Raw genomic sequence first — 25679 nt, 5'->3', positions numbered from 1 at the left:
AAGAATCAATATGGAAACATAGAATCCCTACAGTGTAGTCTGACTGTGGCAGTCAAGGTACAGTTTGTCATGTTATAATGACAATGCTCAGAGGAAGGTACACATTGTTCGCAATATTGAAAACAACACATTATGCTCATCAGTACATTGCATTTATGTATGCAATTGGTTTCTACAATTGTGATGACAATCACAGAGTATCTGACATTTTGTCTATCCGTATTGTTTTCTCCCTCAGCAAATTTCTCCATTTTGTTTTCACTCCAAAAGGTGCAAAGTTTGAGTAATCTTGGCCACTTTTGGAATATTGCGTGCATTTCTATCAGAAGGATGTTGTGAAACTTGAAGCAGTTCAGAAAAGATTTACAAGGATGTTGCCAGGGTTGGAGGGTTAGGGCTTCAGGGAGAGACTGAATAGGCTGGGGCTGTTTTCCCTGGAACGTCGGAGGCTGATGGGTGATCTTAGAAGTTTATAAAATCATGAGGGCATGGATAGGATAAATAGGCAAGGTCATTTCTCTGCGGTGGGGAGTCCAGAAAAAGAAGGTATAGGTTTAGGGTGAGAGGGGAAAGATATAAAAGACACCTAAGGGGCAACTTTTTAATGCAGATGGTGGTACGTGTATGGAATGAGCTGCCAGAGGAAGTGGTGGAGGTTGGTACAATAACAGCATTTAAAAGGCACTTGGATGGGTATATGAATAGGAAGGGTTTAGAGGGATATGGGCCAAATGCTGGCAAATGGGGCTAGATTAGGTTAGGGTATCGGGATGGCTTGGACGAGTTGGACCGAAGGATCTGTTTCCGTGCTGTACATTTCTAGGACTAAATATTCTGCATGTGAGCCTTTCCTAAGTATCAATAGAGATACCTGACCCCTTCCGCCACAGAGACCTTAAATCTGACATACATGCATTGTTTTTAGCAAATTTGTAATGATAACTGGTCCCAACTGACAACAGTGACTACACTTCAAAGATACGTAAGAGCCTTAAGTGGTTGCAAAAAATGCAAGACAAATGCATATTTTTTTTCCCTCCAGCTGGGCTTATTTTTCAGAGAATACTGAGGGAAATGGTCCAGAATCCTCACTGCACCAACTGAGATTATCTAACTCAATGGGACCTGAGACTGAATTGAGAATCCTTTTTTATCTATATAAAAAGATGTCAATAGACTCCAAATTTATGCACGACCCACCCATTATGAAAATATTTTTTAGTAACAAAAAGAAACCACAAAACTTAAAATGAAATGTTGGAACTGCTTTGTAGTTTTGTCAGCAATATTTTCTGCATGGATCCTATGATGCATTAGAGGAATCGAGTTGAAGGTTTAATAATGCTTTGAATTGTGACTACTGTTCTGGTTTGGTAATATTGATTTACAACAATCATTTATTAAAATTAAAAAGTATGAACTTTTAATAGCCCTTTTCTGGATATCCAGCAAATTTGTAAGAGGCCTAACTGGTTAGTATTCACACAGGCAAAATGAGGTCATAACTATGTTCCTAGTTATGAACTTATTACTGTTCTCCTTTCAAAGCTAGGTCATTGCTTATTAGCTGTTGTCGTGACACCTTAGTTTGTGATGGATACAAACTTCAAACATTTATATTTTAAGTAGTTGTAACATCCAAATTATTAACTTGTTAAATTGCTCATCTCATATGTTAAAATGGTGCAGTTTATGAATTGTGTGCTATTGGTGCTTTCAGCCTTTGAAACTATTTTTGAAACTTTGATGTCTGATCGCTTTCTGAAATTATAAAAGCAGGAAACAGTACCCACAGTTCAGTTGGGCTTTGGATTAACTTGTCTGAATGGAGCCTAATTTTTCGGGTCTTGGTTATGTGGAAATAGAAGCGAATTCAATATGACTGAATCAGCTCAATTATTCACAGTCCAATGGAGTTCTGTTCACAATCACTTGTTATATAGTAAAAACCCCAATTGCAAATCTCTCTGAGAAGAAATGTTTGTCATTTTTATTCTCAACTGACTTGTGCACTGTTAGGTGACATTCAAGCCAACACTTGCTGCGACAAAAAAATTGAAGTGTTTCGGTTTTGACACTTAACAAACATAATTCCCTGATGCAGCAGGCTGTTACATGTTTTCCTTTGATCCCACTTTTGAAGCAATTGTGAAGAGGTGCATGAGGAGAACCTGATATTTCTGGAACATAGGAGCGTGAATTTGGCCCCTTGAGCCCACCCCCACTATGTTAAATTAAGGTTGATTATTTATCTCAATTCTATTTCTCTGTGCTATTCCTTGTGATTATTAGCATCTACTGTCTTGAACTTACTCAAGAACTGAGCTTCCACAGCCACAACTACTGAGATGCGGAATGAAGAAATTTATCCTCTTCTCAGTCCTAAACAGCTTTTTCCTTATTTTTGCGACTCCCTGGTTCTGGGCACCTTCCCCCACGCCTCCATAAAACTTGGGGAAACATCTTTCCTCCATCTACCCAATCTTGCCCTTTTTAAGAACTTTGTATGTTTAAATGAAATCACTTCTCATTCTTCTAAACTCATGGGAACACACTCGTCTTAATCTTTCCTAATAGGAAAGTTTCACCATCCCAGGAATTAGTCTGGTATACCTCCATGACACAAAGGCCAGTGCAGACTCTTCAATGTTCTTTCCAACTGCAACAAGACCTCTTTATTGCAAGAGGATTGGATTATAGAAGAGAATGCCAACAAGCTGTTTGCCTTCCTAATTGCTCAGTACACCTGCATGATAGCTTTCAGTGCCTTATAAACAAGTAAATACAAGTCCTTTTCAACATCAACATTTCCTGTTCTCTCACTGTTTTAAAAGAAAAGTCTACAGCTCTGGTTCTCTTACCAAAATGGGCAACTTCACACTGAGTCACATTATACTGCATCTGCCACGTTCTTTTCCACTCTCACATCCTGTCTGAATCTCCTTGAAACTTCTTCACACCATCAATGCAATGAAGGTTGTGACCTAGTATCATCTGCAACTTTGGAAATATTATCTTTGGTTCCTATATTGAAATAATTGTGACAGATTATGAATGATTGGGGTGCAAGCTTTGATCTTTGGTATCCTACAAGTCACAGGCTGCTGATTGGAGAACATCTAATCGGAGAGGGTATCACAGCTACAGAAGTTACCATTGTTGAGGAGGGTCTGCCTACTGAGTCAGTATGGGTGGAAATTAGGAACAGTAAAGGAGCAGTCACCTCATTAGGGGTTTACTACAGGTCCCCCAATAGCAGCAGGGAGATTGAAGAAAGCATAGGTCGGCAGATTTTGGAAAAGTGTGAATGTAGTAGGGTTGTTGTAATGGGTGCTCACATTCTACATAGCAATGGAGAAGGAGAGAAGCAGGCACAATGGGAGGATATTTAATTGGGGTAGAGGAAACTATGATGCTATCAGACGTGAGTTGGGAAGCATGGACTGGGAGCAATTGTTCCATGGAAAGGGCACTATAGACTTGTGGAGACTGTTTAAGGAACAGTTGTTGGGTGTGATGCATAAATGTGTTCTTCTGAGACAGGCAAGAAGGGGTAAGATAAAGGAACCTTGGATGACGAGAGCGGAGGAGCTTCTCGTCAAAAGAAAGAAGGCAGCTTACGTAAGGTGGAGGAAGCTAGGGTCTTGCTCAGCTCTAGAGGATTACAGGTAGGCGAGGAAGGAGCTCAAAAATGGTCTGAGGAAAGCCAGGAGGGGGCAGGAAAAAGGCTTGGCAGGAAGGATTAGGGAGAATCCAAGGCATTTTACACGTATGTGAGGAATAAGAGAATGATCAAAGAAAGAGTAGGGCCGATCAGGCATAGCATAGGGAACTTGTGTATAGAGTCTGAGGAGGTAGAGGAAGCCCTAAATGAGTTTTTTGCTCCTGTCTTTACTAAAGAAAAGGACCTTGTAGTGAATGAAACCATTGAGGAGCGGTAAGCATGCTGGAATGGGTAGAGATTGAGGAAGCTGATGTGCTGAACATTTTGACAAACATTAAGATTGACAAGTCGCCAGGGCCAGACCAGATTTGTCCTCGGCTGCTTTGGGAAGTGAGAAATGTGATTGCTTCGCTGCTTGTGAAGATCTTTGCATCTTCGCTCTCCACCGGAGTTGTACCTGAGGACTGGAATGAGGCAAATGTAATTCCTCTCTTCAAGAAAGGAAATAGGGAAATCCCCGGCAATTACAGACCAGTCAGTCTCACATCTGTCTTCTGCAAGGTGTTAGAAAGGATTCTGAGAGATAGGATTTATGACCATCTGGAAGAGCATGGCTTGATGAAATGCAGTCAGCACGGCTTTGTGAGGGGCAGGTCATGCCTCACAAATCTTATTGAGTTCTTTGAGGATGTTACTAGACAGGTTGATGTGGTCAAGCGGTGGATGTGGTGTATATGGACTTCAGCAAGGCATTTGATAAGGTTCCCCATGGTAGACTCATTCAGAAGGTCAGGAGGAATGGGATACGGGGAAATTTAGCTGCCTGGATACAGAATTGGCTGGTCGACAGAAGACAGTGAGTGGTAGTGGAAGGAAAGTATTCTGCCTGGAAGTCAGTGGTGAGTGGTGTTCCACATGGCTCTGTTCTTGTGCCTGTACTCTTTGTAATTTTTATTAATGACTTGGATGAGGAGATTGAAGGATGGATCAGCAAGTTTGCAGACGACACAATGGTTGGAGGTGTCATTGACAGTATAGAGGACTGTTGTAGGCTGCAGCGGGACATTGACAGGATGCAGAGATGGGCTGAGAGGTGGCAGATGGAGTTCAATCTGGACAAATGCGAAGTGATGCATTTTGGAAGGTCGAACTTGAAAGTTGAGTACAGGATTAAAGACAGGATTCTTGGCAGTGTGGAGGAACAGAGGGATCTTGGTGTGCAGGTACATAGATCCCTTAAAATGGCCATCCAAGTGGATAGGGTTGTGAAGAAAGTATATGGTGTTTTGGTTTTCATTAACAGGGGGATTGAGTTTCAGAGTCGTGAGATCGTGTTGCAGCTTTATAAAACTTTGGTTAGACCGCACGTGGAATACTGTTTCTAGTTCCGGTCGCCCTATTATAGGAAAGATGTGGATGCTTTGGAGAGGGTTCAGAGGAGATTTACCAGGATGCTGCCTGGAATGGAGGGCTTATCTTACGAAGAGAGGTTGATTGAGCTCGGACTTTTTTTATTGGAAAAAAGAAGAACGAGAGGGGACCTAATTGAGGTGTACAAGATAATGAAAGGCATAGATAGAGTTGATAGCCAGAGACTTTTTCCCAGGGCAGAAATTGTTAACACGAGGGGTCATAGTTTTAAGCAGTTTAGCGGAAAGTATAGAGGGGATGTCAGAGGTGGGTTCTTTATGCAGAGAGTTGTGGGAGCATGGAATGCATTGCCAGCAGCAGTTGTGGAAGCGAGGTCGTTGGGGATATTTAAGAGACTGCTGGACATGCATATGGTCACAGAAATTTGAGGGTTCGTACATTAGGTTTACCTTACATGAGGATCAATGGTTGGCACAACATCGTGGGTGAAGGGCCTGTTCTGTGCTGTACTGTTCTATGTTCTATCTAATTTCTTCCTATTCTGCTTCCTCTCTGTAAACTCCTCAGTCCATGCCAATATATTTTAGAGGTAGACAAGCAGGTGTTCTTCTAGCCCCCTGCTTGTCTACCTTTGATTCCAGCATCTGCAGTTTTTTTGTCTTCAATATGACTTTGGAGAGCAAAACCTGTTATCCTTACCTGGTCTAGCCTACACATGACTCAAACTGCGCTCTGAAATGGCCTCAAGCAACTCAGTTATATCAAAACTGCTACAAAGTCTAAAGAATGGAATGAAACTCGACAGGCCACCAGTCACTGCAAATGCCGATGGCAAATAGAGTCCTGTCAACACCTCAGTGTTTTCCTCACCAACATCCGGAGGTTTGTGCTAAAACTGGGAGAGCTGTCTCAAAAGCTGGTTGAACAACAGCTGCGCACATTCATACACTCAGAATCATACCCTGTAGATGATATCTCAGACACCATCACCACCATCTCTGGTTATCTTCTGTCCCACCCATAGGACATACTCAGAAGAGATGGTGGCACAGCAGTGTACAGGCAGGAGGGAGTTCCCCTGAGAGATCTCAACATTGGCTTTGGGCCCCATGATGTCTCATGCCACCTGGCCAAATTTGGGGAAAGACACCTCCTGCTGATTTCCATGTACTGCACCTCCTCAGCTGATGAATCAATATTCCTCCATGTTTGCCACGAGGAAGAAACACTGAGGGTGGCAAGGACTACCCAGCTTAACTGAAAGTAAGCTTACCACTTCGTACTTTTTGGTTTATGGAACAATGTTTTTTTTTTTGGATTTAATTTCATTTTCTTTTGTCGTTGTTTCTTGTTTGTGGACATGAAGCGCATGTCAATCGTACAATATCTTCGTAAAAATCAACTGTTCATATTTTTTTCAGACGAGTTGTTTAGGAAAAAACATGATCAACCCCATTTTATTGCTTTGGGGTTAAAGGTAGTGACTGCTGTGTTAGAATTGAACCACTTCTACCCCATCTCCCACCCTGGGGGTGGGGGGGGAAGTATAATTGGTTGCAACTGTGCCAAAGGTCACATTGTTGGGAAACGTCATGTTGATGTCCCCAGCACTTAACTGAGGCTTTGAGCTGACACTCGCAATGCCTCTCCTCCCCAGGAAGGCTGCGGGTAATGGTTGAGGACACGAGGGCTGGTGTTAATTTATTCCATCCTTGTTTTTTTAATGAGTTGGAGTGTTTGATATGATTTGGAGGTGTTCGGCAAATTTGCTTTTAGAATTTGCTTTCTCATTTCTATAGTTTGTTCTTGCGATGATATTGTGCCTGAGAGATATATTCTGTCCTGTTTCTCTTGCAGAGGAGTGTTGTCACAGTGGTGCTAAAATGTCTCCTTCCAACAGGAGGTTGGTAAACCGCTTTGAGTTCTCCCTGGGTTTTGTTTTTAAAGTAAGGCAAAAGAATAATGGCTGGATGGGGTCAAGTGCGCACCGACGCAAGAAGGATTTTGGCTTGCTTTCAGTGTGTGGCGGGTTTGCTGGTCGCTGGACCTATCAGCTTGCATTCTCTGCTGCTTCAGTGAAGGATAATGCCTCTTTTGCAGAATTGCATTTTAGCTAAAAGGTGTGGTCATGGGATGCTGCCTGTATTGGAAAGTTGATGATTAGTGGCTAACTAATACATTATCTGGTTAAGTATTTCAATTGAGTAAAGTTTTGGCAATTATACTTTTTGTTGTATTTTAATTGTGTTGTAAAAGTCAAGTGTGTTTTGATTAAGCTCAGCAGTGGACCAATCAAATAATATCTGGAACACAGTTACACTTGCTTTAACTTTTACACTACTGCTGTGAACTTCTCATGTGAATGTACACAACCATCAAGGAACATGAGAAATAGACTAGGCAACAGGTCATTTCTATCTGAAGTCAATCATAATGTCAAATATGATCAATGATGGGGAATCATCAGCCCTCTTCATTAGGGAAGTTTGAAGATCCACAATAATCGTCAATGACTAAATATCTCCTGGTCTCAATCCAAAATGGCCAACCCTTATCGTGAGATTCTTCCCTGTTGTTCTAGACTTTGCAGCCAGAAGAAAAAATCCTCTGAATCTTATCTCTTTCAATGTAATGACCCCTCTTTTTTTTTCTAAACTCTAGCGCATTGGCCCGTTTTACTCAATATTTCTCAGGAGGCAACACTCTTGTCCTAGGAATCCACCTTAGTTGTAAAATCCACAAAATGTAAAATAGATCAAAGGGTGAGCATTTCATAATGGCTATACTTGACCAAGACAAAAAATATGGTGTGCAAGGCTTTCTGCTGTTGGTAACATCACACTTGATATTGCATAGAATTCTTGTTATAATAAAAAAAAACTTCTGATTAACATTGTACGCTGACAATGATCCTGTTTGAAACACATGAAATTGAATAAGGACTGGTTATAGCTCCACAGTGTACAACTCAGAATGCTGTTCACCGTGTGAAGAACTGAAAACATGCCATTATACCGCAGCATTGAAACAATATTATTACACCGTGACTATGAGCCCTGTACTGGGGAAAATAGACAAGGTGAAACTGCAGCATTGGGCCAAAGAGGAGACTATTTTAAATTCTTTTAGCCTTTAGCTGTTTGCTATATGCAGCAAGATGTGGGGCTAACAAGTCTCACTTCAACAAAAAGAATTCTCACTTACTCACCATAACCTGGACATGGTCATAGAGATGTACAGCACGGAAATAGACTCTTTGGTCCAACTCGTCCATGCCGACCAGATATCCCAACCTAATCTAGTCCTACTTGCTAGCACTTGGATCCTATCCTTCTAAATCCTTCCTATTTATATACCCATTCAGATGCCTTTTAAATGTTGCAATTGTACTAGCCTCCACCACTTCCTCTGGCAGCTTATTTCACATACACACCACCCTCAGCATGAAAGAGTTGCCCCTTAGGTCTCTTTTATATCTTTTTCCTTTCACCCTAAGCTTATGCCCTCTAGTTCTGGACTCACTAGGGAAGAGACTTTGTCTATTTATCCTCTTGATGTACCTCATGATTTTATAAACCTCTATAAGTTCACCCCTCAGCCTCTGACACTCCAGAGAAAACAACCCCAGCCTATTCAGCCTCTTCCTACAGCTCAAATCCTCCAACCCTGGCAACATCCTTGTAAATCTTTTCTGAACCTTTTCAAGTTTGACAACATCCTTCCGATAGGAAGGAGACCAAAATTGCATGCAATATACCAAAAGTGGCCTAACCAATGTCCTGTCCAGCTGCAACATGACCTCTCAACTCCTACACTCAATACTCTGACCAATAAATGTGTTGTGTTTTTTTGAAACTTATTTCCTAAAAATAAGTCTATGTTCGTCTGAGATTAAAGTCCTGTGTAAACAATCATTTGCTGGTCATTTTAAAACAAAACTCTGCATTTATCTTGTGTCTGCACAATATGGTTTATTTCTGATTCAAGTAACTTTCTTCATCTGAGTTTTATCATGCATTTATATTTTGTGTGCTCCACATTTTAAATTGTTCAAAAATAATGGAAAATAGCTTTTGAGTTAATAGGTTTTTATTGCACTAGCGTGTTTACTAATTGCAGCAGTAATGCTTTTTTAAAATTTCATTCCTGGAATGTGGGCCTTGCTGACTGGGCCAGCGTTTATTGCCCATTTGTAATTGCTGCTTAATCTGAGTGGTTTGCTGGAGCCACTTCAGAGGACAGTTGAGAGTTAACCACATTGCTGTGGTTTTTGTAGTCACATGTAGGCCAGACTAGGGGTAAGGATGTCAGGTTTTGTTCACCGCCACCCTCTCACCTGGGGGTGGGGGTGGGGGGTGGGGCAGCGCTGGCTGCAGGGGGGGATGTGGCACATTGAGACCTGACATAGCTTTGAGAGCAATGAAAGCAGAACATAGAGCTTTACTGCCTTGTTCATGTTGTAGTCTGCTCAGGGCAAGTAGGGTTATGTGAATGTGCTATCTGAACATTGGTTGAAACATGCTGATGTGCATTGCAAATGAAAAAAGAGAGTCAGGTTTTAAAAATGCTGACATACTGTCGTTGTTAAGTCTGTGTTGTAAAGTTGTTCACAGAATAACTAACCTCAGCTACCATTGAATTTGTATAAATTATAATGCTACCCCTTTTCCATCCATACAACTAAACATTACACTGAGTCAGTGCAATATATTTATTAAAGCTGCTATGTGCAATTAGTTGGTAAATCTCACAGATGCACTTCTTGACGGTTGAGAGAATGTGGTAGAAGGTACCGAGAGAATACTGCTAAATCTTTTTGTATGATTGCTTAATTACAAAGACAGGCGAAAGTGAGGATTGCAGATGCTGGAGATCAGAGCTGAAAATGTGTTGCTGGAAAAGCGCAGCAGGTCAGGCAGCACCCAAGGAGCCAAGGGCTTCTTTCCTGAAGAAGGGCTCATGCCTGAAACATCGATTCTCCTGCTCCTTGGATGTTGCCTGACCTGCTGTGCTTTTCCAGCAACACATTTTCAGCTAATTACAAAGACAGCAAAGCTGCAACTTAAATTCAAGTTATCTTTGCAAATGATAACTCCTTTTGTTTTGTTTTAATATTACCTTCTCAGGAAAGATTCCAAGCGTCATGTTATAAAAAGCAGTGGATTTTTCCAGGGATGTTGCTGTGATGGTTTCTCACTTCACTTGCATGGCATTTGTGTCATTAATGCTATTTTAGAGGGAGCTGCTCTGTGGGTTTCCAAGTGTTCAGTTCTTCGAAATGAAGAGTTTCTTTCTGTCAATCTTGTAGCTAATTACTATGACTAATAAATGACTTTGCAGACATTTCCTCTTAAATTTGGTTTTAAACAGGAATTATCTTGCTCAGGGTTTGGCCTGAAGAAGTCTCTGCATTCTTTACACATCAATCAAATCAAGAAGTGTGCGCAAAATGAAAGGTGGTGATCATGATACTAAAAGTTGGCGCATGGCAACATTCTAGTCTGTGAGTCAGAAGGTTGTCAATTGAAGACTGCTGTGGGAATTGGAGTGTGCCTTGGCTATTACTTCAATGTGGTATCTAAAAGTGTTGTAGTACTTTCAGTAATGTTCATGTGTCAACTGACTCTACAAGGCCAGGTTGCCTGGTCAATCAACTCATTACTCCTTACAGGTAACTGTACTTAAATCACATTTGATCACATTTTCAAGAATAGGAAATTGGTTATGTAGCTGGATTGCACTGCAGCAACTTACCATGCCTTCTTTGACAGCACCTCCCAAACTTGCAACCTCTGACACTGAAAAAGACCAGCGTAATGACTCACGGCGGGGGAGTTACGGATATTTCCAAGTCACACATTATTCTGGCTTGATGCTGTATCCCTGTCCCTTTGTCATTGCTGGATCTTAATCTCAGAGCTCCCCATCTAATAGTGCTCTGTACGTACTTAGGACTAACAGGGTTCAACAAAGTCCATTCACTACGACCTTCCTGAAAATAGTTTAGGATGTGCAGCCACTGTTCACTTTAATAGTGCTACTCAATTGTTTGACCAATTTTAGAAAATTCTGCTAATAATTGAGATTATCAGGGAAATCGTAAAGTTAAGCGTAATTAGTGCACTATTTTCTAACATTAGGAAGGAAACATAAATCCAAATGATTGTTTACCAACTAACTTTCATTATTAGGTACTGTACTTGTAATTTGGGGAGTTCAAAACATACCTTGAGCATAGTTAATGTATTTCTTTAACCTGCATTCCACCCTAAATCAGAAATCAATCTCCAGCTGCGTGCATAACCAATGGAAATGAGCTTCTACTGAAGCAGGAAATTTGGAGTTGTGCAGCAGCTGTACGAGAAAACAGGGGAGTGAAAGCGCAGTGTTGTGGCAGCAAATCCAGGTTGCACTCAATGAGGAGTAGTTGTTACTGAAAAAGGTAATTATTCCCCAGTTTCATTATCCATCTTCCATGTAGGTAGTGCATGACATCAGGGTACTGACACCTGTGACTTGAGCCTGTGATTTTTTTTTCCCCCTTCATTTGTGGCAGATGGATGTCGCTGACTGGGCCTTTTTTTTTAAATTGGATAGTGTTAAAGGACTTTGACCCAATGACACTGAAGGAATGCTAACATATTTCTAAGTCAGGGTGTCACTTGGAAGGGGATTTGCATGTGGTGGTGCTCCCATGCATCTGCTGTCCTTGTCCTCCCTAGATGGTAGTGGTTGTGGATTTGGAAGGTACTGTCTAAGGACCTTTGGCGAATTTCTGAAATGCATTTTGAAGACAGTGCACATTGCTGCTGGGCATTACTGTTGAATGGAGGGAATGTTTGTGGATGTGCTGCCAATCTGTGTTGGCCTTTTTTTTTTCCTAAATGGCATCAAGCTGTTGATTTTCTCTGGAGTGACACTCATCCAGGCAATTGCAAGGAATTCTATCACATTCCTGACTTATGTAGATTGGTTAGGAGGTGTCAGGAGATGAGTAACTTGCAACAGGATTTCTAGCCTCTGACCTGCTTTTGCAGCCACAGTATTTAGGTGCTGGAAAAAAAGTGCTGGAGAAACTCAGCAAGTCTGGTAGCATAGGAGAAAGTGAGGACTGCAAATGCTGGATACCAGAGTTGAAAAGTGTGGTGTTGGAAAAGCGCAGCAGGCCAGGCAGCATCTGAGGAGCAGGAGAATTGACGTTTCGGGCATAAGCCCTTCTTCAGAAAGGTAGCATCTGTGGAACAGTTAACATTTCAAGTCCAGTATGTGACTTTTGTTCAGGATTGAAAGGGATCAGAAAATCGTAGTATCAGGGCTGGAGACAGAAGTAGGGGAGAAATGGGTGGGAGAGATTGTGAGGATGCTCACAACCAAAGTCAAAGGGGTTGCTAATTGTGGTGAAGGAGAGACCTAAGGCATGACAGCTGACGGTTGTCTAATTGGTAAAGCAGCTTTGTCAATTTTTCCATAAGCCCCCCCCCCCCCAAATGTTCTTTAGAATCATAGAATCCTTACAGTGCAGAAGAAGGCCATTTGGCCCATCAAGTCTGCATCTACCCTCTGAACAGCTTCCCACTCACAGCCCTACCCTGTCCTTCTGAGCAATGAGTGCACACCTTGCAGTTGCGATGGCAGTGAGCTGATTCAGAAGAAAATCTTTATGGTGTTTCACTTATCGGGGATTGATTTTCCGTTATGCTGTGATGCAAAACATATGATAATTAATTAGCAGCATTGAGGGGAGAAATGAAACCAGCTGCTAATTGTGGTAATCTAAACTCCACTTGATGGACAGCAGCTGAGCTTTTAGTTTCATATCCATCATGGCTAATTCTGATTTATTTTGATAACACCCATATTTCCATACATTGCGTGAGAATCAACTGGGGAAATGTTGACTTACTGTTTCCCTTTATTCAAGGGGAACTGAAGCTGATTGCCATCCCAATACTGTTGTACTATCTAAGATCTAGCAACTTGGCACTGGCCAGTAACAAACATTGAATCAATACGTTGGTGTATGTTATTGAAAGAGATGGGAATGGGCAAATATTTCCTCAGCTATAAAGTTAATAAAATTGTCAAGAGTCTGATGCTGGAAAAGCACAGCAGGTTAGGCAGCATCCGAAGAGCAGGAGAAACGACGTTTTGGGATGATGAAGGGCTTATGTCCAAAATGTTGATTTTCCTGCTACTCGGATGCTGCCTGACCTGCTGTGCTTTTCTAGCACCACTCTAATCTTGACTCTAATCTCCAGCTTTCACCACATCAATGGGATTAAGAGTTCACTGCATTTTTATGAGTATGGTATTCCATGTAGCCAGATTCTGTGTGTGTGTGTGTGTGTGTGTGTGTAAAGGACATTCGGTTCTAGGTCCTCTACTTTTTGTCATTTACATAAATTATTTGGATGTGAGCATAACAGGTATAGTTAGTAAGTTTGTAGATGACACCAAATTTGGACATGTAGTGGACGGCGAAGAAAGTTACCTCAGATTACAACAGGATCTGGACCAGATGGGCCCACAGGCTGAGAAGTGGCAGATGGAGTTTAATTCAGATAAGTGCAGGTGCTGCATTTTAGGAAAGCAAATCTTAGCAGGACTTATACACTTAATGGTAAGGCCCTGGGGAGTGTTACTGAACAAAGGAGTGCAGGTTCACAGCTCCTTGAAAGTGGAGTCGCAGGTAGATAGGATAGTGAAGAAGGTTAAAATCTTCGAGGAGAAAGTGAGGTTTGCAGATGCTGGAGATCAGAGCTGAAAATGTGTTGCTGGAACAGCGCAGCAGGTCAGGCAGCATCCAGGGAACAGGAGAATCGACGTTTTGGGCATAAGCCCTTCTTCAGGAATGAGGAAAGTAGTGAAGTGAAGAAGGTGTTTGGTATGCTTTCTTTTATTGGCGAGAGTATTGAGTACAGGAGTTGGGAGATCATGTTGCGACTGTACAGGACATTGGTTAGGCCGCTGTTGGAATTTTGCGTTTACTTTTGGTCTCCTTCGTATTAGAAAGATGATGTGAAACTTGAAAGGGTTCAGAAAAGATTTACAAGGATGTTGCTAGGGTTGGAGGATTTGAGCTATAGGGAGAGGCTGAACAGGCTGGTGCTGTTTTCCCTGGAGCATCGGAGGCTGAGGGGTGACCTTATAGAGGTTTGCAAAATTATGAGGGGTATGGATAGGATAAATAGACAAAGTCTTTTCCCTGGGGTGGGAGAGTCCAAAACTAGAGGGCAGAGGTTTAGGGTGAGAGGAGAAAGATATAAAAGAGAGCAAAAAGGGGCAGCTTTTTCACACAGAGGGTGGTATGTGCATGGATTGAGCTGCCAGAGGAAGTGGTGGAGGCTGGTACAATTACAACACTTAAAAGGCATTTGGATGGGTATATGAATAAGAAGGGTTTGGAGGGATATGAGGCAGGTGCTGACAGGTAGGACCTGATTGGGTTGGGATATCTGGTCGGCATGGACAGGTTTGGACTGAAGGGTCTGTTTCTGTCCTGTACATCTGTATGACTCTATCACCATCCTTATCGTTGAAGAAAGAAAATGTTAAGGTTTGCAGTTGGGGTTTATAAGACTTATTGATAAAGTTAAGACTGGCTCATCCTGAAAGCAAAACTGCTGTCCAAACCGACCTTGCCACTCTCTGTGAGGTATACCTCCATGCAGAGGGGTTGCTGAGAGAACAGGTCACCTTCTGTGTGAAAGGAAACACTTGCTTGTGGGTCCATAGGGTTGGCTTTTGCCCTTTGGAATAGGTTTTGGATGCACTGCCAGAACTCCCCAGTTGTATAAAAAAGCTTATAACATATCACCTGCAGCTCAGCTGTATTCAGTACACTCCAAATTTTAATGCTTACGCCTGGCCCATAACTCTGTGAAAGATGTTAAGGAAGACCTCTGTTGTGACCTTGATGAAATCTCACTGTAATCCTAAATTCCGGCAACTTTAATGCCAGAGCTGGATGTGACTTTGATGTCTGGAGAGGAACTTTTTTTTGTGAGAAAAAGCAGGATGGTAAAAGCTGATGTAAATGGCATCCTCCTGCTGACAAAGGTTGTTAACCCAACTTCATTCTAAAATCCTCCTCTTCCATCAGAAAGGCAAATATTGTAAAGACTGTATCTTTAATTTTTCTGCAGTTTTGCTTACAGTCTGAAATGGGAAAAGGACTATTTTAAAAACTATGCATGTGAAATTAATTGCTACACTTTTTTAAAGCAAGTCACCAAAACTCATTGTAAGTAGTGTTTACACTGTTTCCTTTCGACCAGTCAGGGAGGCTAGTTATCAATGGGTGGCACTGGGTGTGAGTACGCAGTGAGATTTGACTGGCAACTAGGAGCTGATTGGTTTGTGGATTTTCAACCAGCTTTGGTTGCCTGCTTGCCAACCGTTATGTGATTGGCTCTTGGGTCGCGGAACTGCTTGTGGTTATGAATGATATTGCCAGAGGCATTTGGACCTCCAGAGGAAGAAGTGATGTCTTTTTCTCTCTGCAGTTAAAAATAAACCTAAAGCCTAAAGAAAGCCACTTTATTTTCCCTCACCAGTTGTTGTGGCTTTTAAAGAATGACTGGGAGACTTTGCAATTAATGAACCAGTCACTTCTGCAAACTAGTAAAGAAAGAATCTGAAGAAATAAATTGATGAACAGCAAGCCATGGCGAGCAAAACGATAATCTCAGCAAACCCTCCGGACCATTGAATAGCTTTCCTGTGTTTTCTTCCCTCCACCCTAACCACCAAGGTTTTCTTTGTGTCTGCCTGCCTATCTGTCTGTGTGTATAGGGAATTTTAGAAACGGCTAGATTTTTAACTTGTGGTGGTAAGTGTCCACAGTTCTAGTTGATTACATGGCTAGAATCTATTTATTTATTTAATTAATTATAATAATTCTTGTTAGGTGGAGAAATCTGATCCATACTCACGGTTTGCCTGGGTCTAAACAGAGGTACATTGCTGGACTTTTGCAAACTTTGATAAAATCTTTTGTGACGACTCTGGGAATAGCTGGGCTTAATTTCCAATGAGTTATGACAATATGAAACCGCTTTTAGCCAATCTAGAAAAATAGCCAGCATTGGTACTTCCTGGAGTCTATCACTGCTCGCATCAAAGATCTCAGTGATATCTGTTTCACTAGTTCAATGTGGGCAACTGGTGTATGTTGGACACAATGCCTTTGTGCTAAGTGGAAGTAAAAGACCCAAAAGGATCAAAAATAAGAATAAAATAATCAATATTATCTTCATTGCTCAGTGCACTGAGTATAGAAGTTGGAACATCATGTTGCAGCTTTACAGGACATTGGTGAGGCCACTTTTAGAATATTGTGTTTATTTCTGGTTTCTCTGCTATAGATGTTGTTAAACCTGAAAGGATTCAGTAAAGGTTTATGAGGATGTTGCCAGGGTTGCAGGGTTTGAACTATAGGGAAAGTCTGAATAGGCTGGGGCTGTTTTCCCTGGAGCATCGGAGACTGAGGGGTGACCTTAGAAATTTATAAAATCATGCAGGGGCATGGATAGGATAAATAGACAAGGTCTTTTTCCCAGGGTAGGGAAGTCCAAAGCGAGAGGGGAGAGGTTTAACGTGAGAGGGGGAAGATATAAATGGGACCTGAGGGCAACCTTTTCATGCAGAGGGTGGTATGTGTATGGAATGAGCTGTCAGAGGAAGTGGTGGAGGCTGGTACAGTTACAACCTTTAAGAGGCATCGGGATGGGTATATGAATAGGACAGGTTTGGGGGATATGGCCCAAATGCTGGCAAATGGGACTCGATTCCTTTAGGAAATCTGGTTAATGCAGATGAGTTGGACTGAAGCATCTGTTTCTGTGCTGTGTAACCCTATGACTCTATTTCTGCTCTAAAGCAGCCCTACTGAAGAGAGGAATTCCAAGTGCAGCAATTACCAATCTGGAAAACTCTCCCGTTCAACACAGATCCTGAACAGGGATATTAAGTAACAGTAGCTCTCCTAGACTCCTTTGATCAGGTGCAAGCAATGTTGTCAGATAGGTAAATTGGAGGATTTTTGCAAATTTTGATAAAATCCTTTGTGACTGGTTTAATGAAAATGCTGAACTGAGGGACTTCCTGGAACGAAAACAAGCAGCCTTTATGGCCTAATAGAACAATCTAAGGTCACGAGTCGAGAAGGCAACATTCCAAGAGCTGAAGTCTCACACCCAAAAGAAATCTGGAAGGTAAAGGTCACATGATGGGAAGTAAAAGCACATGAGGGTGGCACCATAGCTCAGTAGTTTGCACACAGCACCAAGGACCCGGGTTCAATTCCAGCCTTGAATGACTTCACATTCCCCTTGTGTCTGCGTGGGTTCCCTCCAGGTGCTCCGTTTCCTCCCACAGATCCAAAGATGTGCAGGTTAGGTAGATTGACCATGGGAAATTGCCCATAATGTCCAGGAATGTGCAGGTTGAACTGATTAGCCATGGGAAGTGCAAGGTTAAGGGGATGGGAGGCTGGATCTGGGTACGTGCTCTTTTGGCAAGTCAGTGCAGGCTTGATGGGCCGAATGCCCTCTTTCTGTGCCATGGGGATACTATGATTCTGAGATCTGACCATATGTTCACCAAGTAAACATATCTGAAGTGACCAAGGATCAGGCAAAGGCCAAGTCAAATGGGCAAAAGGTAAAAGAATTCCATGCTGGCTTCGAGAAAGTAGCAAATGTAACTATCCGCAAAGAAAGGCAAAGAAATCATGTGGAATTATCAAGGAATTTTCTCCATGGCCATAGCATGGAATATTATGACAAACATTCTGCCAAACTGTCTACTTCCTGTAACTGAGGAAATTTAGTGAAGTTAGAAAATTGGAAATAGCCCGTACATTCCCCTTAACTGTATTCACTTTGTTTTCTTCAGCATTCCTTGTATTTTGCTTCGGGGTGTGACAACACTATTTCCAAATTACTCAGAAGTGTGGCTGACTGATAATGAATGACAGAAAGCTGTGAGGCACAGTGACAGAGGTGAAGCAGACATGTTGCTACGATATTGGGTAACAGCAGGAGTGCTCTTCCTGTGTTTATCAGACTGCGTCAGCTTGTTAAAGTGGGTGTGTTGATGCAAGTTTTCTGAACAATTCTTGACTTTAAGATATTTGTGGTTTTGTGTGTGGCTTTAAAATGTTTACTGTTCATCATTGATTTTAAAAGCCTAGCCTGTAAAACTGGGCTAACAAGAGTTTAGAGAGACATCAATGAAATGTGAAACAGAGCTGATCAAAAAAAGTGCCAAGAGTTGTTACATTTTCACATCAGTGGCTCAGTGGTACTGTAGTATCTAATCAGATCAGTTTGCAAACAAATCCAAGATAAGTAAGCCGAGAGTGATTTTTTTAAAATCTCCAAATATTGGCTGACTTTGACCAGCCAGTGGAGGATGAAGATATTCCTTCTCACTTGAGACCAAGGAAAGGTTGGGCGTTGATGATAATAAAGTTTTCATCACATTGTCTAATGGTTTTAGGGAAGTGATCATCTCCCATGTGTTTTTCTCTAGCTCAAGCTTCTTAGGTCATGTTCTTGACCTCCTGCACCTCAGTTTAATTCGTGGTGAGCTGTAATTATTTTTCTGCCAAAAAGATCCACCCACACAGGCTGTATGCCAGTTCCTGTTTCTTGTTTCTCTATGTGGTTTTCTTCCTTTAGCCTGGTTTCAGTGTTTCTGCAGTTTTTTTATTTGTGCTATCATTTTTATATGCCTGGGGATTGTTTGTCATTTGTCGGCTATTATCCACTCTGTCTCGCCTTATTGATCTGTGTCTAGCAATTAGTCTCTCAAAGAGCTCAATTAGTCACTACTGAAGCACAATTATGGCTGGGTCTTAAATGCTGGCCATGCTTGTATCTCATGAAAGAAATTTTAAAATGCAGTTGTAAAGGGGGCTTTTCCAAGCTTTATGACATATGAAACATGCATTTCCATAGCTGAATATTCCTGCCACAGGTCATTAGCATGTTGCTAGAGCTTGTAGCTTAGAAGACACCTCTTCATGTCAAGTCAGGAGATTCTTGTGTCCTCATTACCTGCCATAACAGTCATAACATGGTGATAGAGGTTGACTATGTCTTCCATGGCCATCCCATCCTGGAGTGGGACTTGAACCACGAGGCCTCTGCTTGATGCCAATCCTCTCGACTCTGAATAAGTTGGGCTGGGAAGTTCCCAATTCATAACATGCTTGGAACTATTCAGGAGATGTGACCATGAATGTCACTGATTCAGCACTCTTAATAACTGATTTGGAAAATATACGTCATCTGGTGAAGTACTTTCAGATGTCATTCAGGCACATTGTCAACTGTTTTCTGTGAGAGGCGCATTATGCTTTCTCAGTTTTTTCCTGTATTTTAACTACTTGGTGATGTAGCATTTAAAATGAGAAAACTGTCAAACTTCACACTGAGAATACCTCACCTTGATGAAATAAATTTTCAGTAGTTAGTTTAGCCCCTAGTCTTACTCAATTGAAATGCAAATTCTCTTTAAGGCACTGTTTATTAATTGCTAAACTGGTTCAGAGTCTTGATGCAGTTTTTCCCCTGTGCATACTTAATACCAAAGGAAACCATAAATTTAAGACAGTTGCAGTGATAATCACATTGTCAGTCTGTCTGCATAGTGAAGTACATGTGATGTGGTAGCACTGTCCCTTCAAGAAAGAACAAAAACAGACAAAAGCTGTAACCTCAAACTTGATGTTTTGGCAAGTTTTAATAAAACCAAATAGGAAACACATTTTTCTCTCAATTCTCTTGGGCTGTTCCTTTTCTCTGGATTTCTGTTCACTAATGGTTGCTAGCCCCTTCACATTGGGAAGCTTTTCTTTGTACTTGTTCAGGTAATTAGCAAGGAGCGTGGTTATAGATTTCTTTGTTTCTCTTTATTCAGGATAAATTTATATGCGAACAGATGGTTGTACAATATCACATGCAATGATGGAACAGGGCTTGTGATCCAGAGGCAGCTAAAAATTGACAGACGAGTTCAAATTCAACAATGGCCACCAGGGAGTTAAAAGTCAATTCGCTAAGAAGTTGGATGTCAGCATTTAGCTAGATTGTTTAAAAGATCCCTAAATGACTTTTGTGGACAAAATGGAAAGGAAATAGTTGTCCTTACCCAATCCATTCTCTGTTTGATTCCTGATCCTTGGTATAGTAGTTCACTCTTAACTGCCTTATGCAATGGTCTTGCAAACTATTAGTTCTATTGCAGTGTGTCTTATATTTGCTGAAGGCAGTGGTTCTAAGGCTATATAAGAAATGTTGGCCTTACACTAGATAACAGTGACTATCTTGTGGAATCCTGACTCCATGTCGGTCAGTGTCAATGACCTTTTTTCTGATGAAACCTCTGTTATAAGGTCATTGACCTGAAACTTTAACTGTGTCTCCACAGATGCTCCCTGAGGTCCTCAAGTTTTTCCAGCTCTTTTTTGTTTTATCTTAGATTTCTCGTATCCACTGTGTTTTGCTTCTGTTCAGAGTTGAACTTTTAAACTGGATGCTTTTGCTGTGGATAATGGAAGTTTTCTGAAGCTAAGGTACAGCCAACCTTGTATTCGATGTGTTCAGAAATTGTTAAATTAAGATAACAAAGTAAATTATGACAATCTTTGTCCTTCAGTTCTTTTAAACTTTGACATTATGTTTGATCTGAAATGTTCCAATTGCTGCAGTAAGTGAAATTCTCATTACTTTAAGATCCGGAATTCATTTCCTCAAGTAAGCCTTTTGGTGTAGGTCACATTACAGTGTTTGCAATTACACAGAATAGAAATGTAATGTCGAGACATAGAGTCATAGAGATGTACAGCATGGAAACAGACACTTTGGTCCACCCCGTCCATGCCGACCATATATCCCAATCCAATCTAGTCCCACCTGCCCGCACCTGGCCCCTATCCCTTCCTATTCTTATACCCATCCAGATGCCTTTAAAATGTTGCAATAGCCTCCACCAATTCCTCTGGCAGCTCATTCCATCACGTACCACCCTCTGAGTGAAAACGTTGCCCCTTAGATCTCTTTTATATCTTTCCCTCTCACCCTAAACCTCTGCCCACTAGTTCTGGACTCCCCCACCCCAGGGAAAAGACTTTGTCTATTTATCCTATCCATGTCCCTCCACAACATGACCTCCCAACTCCTGTACTCAATACTCTGACCAATAAAGGAAAGCATACCAAACGCTGCCTTCACTATCCTATCTACCTGCGACTCCACTTTCAACTATGAACCTGCACTCCAGGGTCTCTCTGTTTAGCAACACTCCCTAGGACCTCATCATTAAGTGTATAAGTCCTGCTAAGATTTGCTTTCCCAAAATGCAGCACCTTATATTTATCTGACTTAAACTCCATCCACCACTTCTCAGCTCATTTGCCCATCTGATCAAGATCCTGTTGTAATCTGAGGTAACCCTCTTCGTTGTCCACTACACCTCCAATTTTGGTGTAATCTCCAAACTTTCTAACTGTACCTCAAGCTCACATCCAAATCATTTATATAAACGATGAAAATAGTGGACTCTGCACCGATCCTTGTGGCACTCCACTGGTCACAGGCTTCCAGTCTGAAAAACAACCCTCCACCACCACCCACTGTCTTCTCCCTTTCAGCCAGTTCTGTATCCAAATGGCTAGTTCTCCCTGTGTTCCATGAGATCTAACCTTGGTCACCAGTCTCCCAAGGGGAACCTTGTCGAATGCCTTACTGAAGTCCATATACATCACATCTACCGCTCTGCCCCCATCAATCCTCTATGTTACTTCTTCAAAAAAACTCAATCACGTTTGTGAGACTTGATTTCCCACACATAAAGCCATAAAGCCCTAATCAGTCCTTGCCTTTCCAAATACATGTACATCCTGTCCCTCAGGATTCCCCCCAACAACTTGCCCACCACTGATGGTCAAGCTGGAAGTTAAAATGACACTATTCCACCTTCAGAGCAGATGACAAGGTGGCCCTACCAACAGCGAGGGCCAACCTGACCCGGGCCATCACAGAGGCAAAGTGAGCACACGCACAGAGAATACACGGCCACTTTCAGGACAGGGGCAATATGTGGAGCGTGTGGAAGGGCATCCATGACATCACCAACCACAGAACAGCATCGCCTGCTTGTGCTGGTGATGCCTCTCTCCCAGATGAGCTGAACAACTTTTTATGCATGGTTTGAGGCAAGAAATAACGTGGCAGCAAGGAGGTCCACTCCCCCTCCCGACGACCAAGTGAGGAAAACCTGATGCAGAGTCAACCCATGTAAGGGGTCTCTGCTGGGCCAGGTGACATCCTGAGCAGAGTGGTCAGGGGATGCTCTGATGTACTGCTGTATGTTCTCACTTTCATCTCCAACATCTTCCTGAGCTGTGCCATAGTCCCAATGTGCTTTAAGTCAGCTACTATTACCTCCATGCTGAAGAAGTCTTTAATGTCCTGTCTCAACGACTACTGCCCTGTTGCGCTAACACGCATCATCACAAAGTGTTTTGAGAGACGCATGATGAGTCATATTAAGACCCTGCTGCCCTCCTCGCTGGACACCCTGCAGTTCATGTGTCGACCCAACTACTCAACTGATAATGCCATTTTCGCCACCCTCCATCTGGCCCTCACCCACCCGGAGAAAAAGGACACCTACATCAGATTACCATCCACAGGCTTCAGTTCTGCACTTAACACTGTCATTCCTCTGCACCTGTTTGGAAAGCTGGGTCTGCTGGGCCTAAATATCTCCCCTTGCAACTGGATCCTGGAGTTCCTGACTAGGAGAACTCAATTTATCCGGATTGGGAACAACATCTCCAACACCCCAGGGCTGTGTGCTCAGTTCACTGCTGTTCATTCTGCTGACACACAACTGTGCAACGATGCTGATGCTTTAGCTGTAGTGGGTCTCATCAGCATACAGAGAGGAGGTGCAGCGGCTAACGGACTGGTGCAGAGCCAGCAACCTGATTCTGATTGTGGTCAAGACAAAAGAGATGGTTGTTGACTTCAGGAGGGCACAGAGCAACCACTCTCTGCTGGACATCGGCTCCACCATGGAGATTGTGAAGAGCACCAAATTTCTTGGTGTTCACCTGGACCCTCAACACCAGCTCCGTTGCAAGAAAGCCCAGCAGCGTGTTGAATTTTCTGCGCAAGCTGAGGAAAGCCCAACTTTCACTCCCCATCCTCACCACATTCTACATGGGGTTCATTGAGGATACCCTGAGCTGCTGTATCACTGCTTGGTTTGGGAACTGCACCGTCTTGGACCGTAAGACCCTACAACGGATATTGAGAACAGCTCGTAAGAACATTGGGGCCTCTCCTTCCTCCATTACAGATATTTACACCACACACTGCATCTGAAAGGCGAATCGCATTGTGGAAGACCCCACACACCCCTCAGTCAAACTCTTCTCCCTCCTGCCATCTAGCAGGGGGTACCAGAGCATTCAGTCTCTCATGGCTAGACTGCAACAGTTTCTTCCCCCAAGCCATCTGGCTCCTTAACTCTGTATGATCGGACTCTTTCACATCTGAAATTCTTTGCACGACTTTGAATTGCTGCTAGAAAAATGTCCATTATTTATCATTCTTCTGTTACACTGTAACTTGTGTGTTTTCCACTTTGTAGGCTCTTTATGCCGTGTACGATTGTGTAGTTTGTGCTGTCCATGTAGCACCCTCTGTCCTGGGGGAATGCTGTCTCATTTTTACTGTAACAGTTGTATATGGTAGAAATGACAAATAAAAAGCTACTCTACTATGAAAAAGCTACTCAACATAGAATACCAGAATGTACAGCATAGATACAGCGCATTCAGTCCAACTCAACCATGGCAGTGCCCGGTTGAAATAACTCTATCAGCACAACCTCCTTGTTCTTTTCTCCTTTCTGTGTTTATCGAACTTTGCATAAATGCATCTGTGCTATTTGCCTCACCCACTCCATTGTGGTTGCAAGTTCCACATTCTACTTGCGTTCTGGGTACGTTAATTCCTCTGAATTTCCTGTTGAAATAATTGGTTACTAGCTTGTCTTTGTGGTCACTGGTTTTTGGATTCTCCAATATAGCTGAGAGTTGATGTTCATCAAATCAATACTAAGATACTGTTGCTGACTGCCCAGATACTTTTAAAACACAAGAACTAGATATGGGGGGAGCTAATTCAGCTCTGCCATTTGGTACCATCATGGCTGATCTCACTTGGCCTCAACTCTACTTTCCTCCTAGCCCACCATAACCCTTCAAACCATTGCTAATTAAAAGTCTATCTCCTCCTTAAATTGACTCAATGTCCCAGCAGCCTCTGCACTCTGGGATAGTGAATTCCACAGATTTGTGACCTTTTGAGAGAAGTAACTTCTCCTCCTCTCTGTTTAAATCTGCTCCTGTGACTGTGACCTCTGGTTCTAGCAATTTTTTTCCCCCAAATCTTGTATTCAGTTGGGCTGGAGAAATGAGAAGATCGGTGTGGGAATAGTGGCGATGTGAGATTACATTTGAGGTAGTGTGCACAAAAATGGGGTGTTCAGACACACGATCACACAATCTTTATGGTGGTGAAAGAGACCTGTTGAGTCTGCAATGGCTCTCTAAATGCTTCACATAGAACATTACAACGCAGTACAGACCCTTCGACCCTCGATGTTGCGCCGACCTGTGAAACTAATCTAAAGCCCATCTAACCTACACTATTCCATTCTTGTCCATATTCCTATCCAATGACCATTTAAATGCCCTTAAATTTGGCGAGTCTATTACTGTTGCAGGCAGTGCATTCCATGCCCCTACTACTCTGAGTGAAAAATTGCTCTATGGTTTCCTTCATATCCAGAAAAATTTGTAAGGTGGAAGGAGTTACAGGTAAATTTATTTATGACCTGGATGGCGTATTTGGAGCCATTGAGAACAGTGTAAAAATTGATTTATCTATTGTTTTACATAGGAATACGCTGGGAAGACCCTAGAAAAGTTGGGGTGGTTGAAGATTGGACTGGGTTAGCAACAATTATTACTTCTTACAGTTGAATCTGTTATCTTCAGAGATGTTATATGCACGGTCCAGAAATTACTGTTTTTTGTGTTTGTGCTTCGTTGCCTGTTTTGAGGGTAGTCGTTAACTATGGGTTAGACCAAGATCCAACATAGTCTGAATTGTGCTCTCGTTTAAAATGTGACCCCTATTTAAAACCTCTGACTGAAATGGCAGCTATTTTCATTTTTCCCTTGTTTTAAAAACATTTTCATATAATATAAAACAATGTACAGGAGATCCTGGGTTTCTGAAATTAAGACAGAATCCCGCTGGAAATTCTCAGCAGGTTGACACTACATATTGAGAGGAAAATTCATGCCAGCTCAGAGGTCTCAGATACATGAACCAAATCAGCCTTTCTATTCTGTAATCACAACTCAGTAAAATTAATACCTTCAAGGGGCCTCAAAATTGACCTCCATTGGTTTCTAATCAGACTTGTGAATAATTAAGGAGGAGAAAGTGAGGGCTGCAGATGCTGGAGATCAGAGCTGAAAATGTGTTGCTGGAAAAGCACAGCAGGTCAGGCAGCATCCAAGGAACAGGAGAATCGACGTTTCGGGCATAAG

General features: G+C 42.2%; 1 protein-coding gene and 1 long non-coding RNA gene across 2 annotated transcripts in view; both read left to right on the top strand.

The window, feature by feature from the left end:
• The window catches only part of LOC122547998, a 38318-nt gene that overhangs the window by 5046 nt on the left and 7593 nt on the right, over positions 1 to 25679 (top strand). The gene's annotated exons all lie outside the window — the stretch shown is intronic.
• On the top strand, positions 20331 to 23475 carry LOC122547997. Its single transcript, XM_043686553.1, has 2 exons — positions 20331 to 20618; positions 22027 to 23475. The coding sequence occupies exon 2, from the start codon at positions 22463 to 22465 to the stop codon at positions 23072 to 23074; it is 612 nt and encodes a 203-aa protein (XP_043542488.1). The 5' UTR covers positions 20331 to 20618; positions 22027 to 22462; the 3' UTR covers positions 23075 to 23475.

Source organism: Chiloscyllium plagiosum, unplaced genomic scaffold, assembly GCF_004010195.1.
Source record: "Chiloscyllium plagiosum isolate BGI_BamShark_2017 unplaced genomic scaffold, ASM401019v2 scaf_2034, whole genome shotgun sequence".
NCBI classification, from domain to species: Eukaryota; Metazoa; Chordata; class Chondrichthyes; order Orectolobiformes; family Hemiscylliidae; genus Chiloscyllium; species Chiloscyllium plagiosum.
Note: the sequence above shows the minus strand (reverse complement) of the source record. Positions and strands in the feature narration are given on the sequence as shown.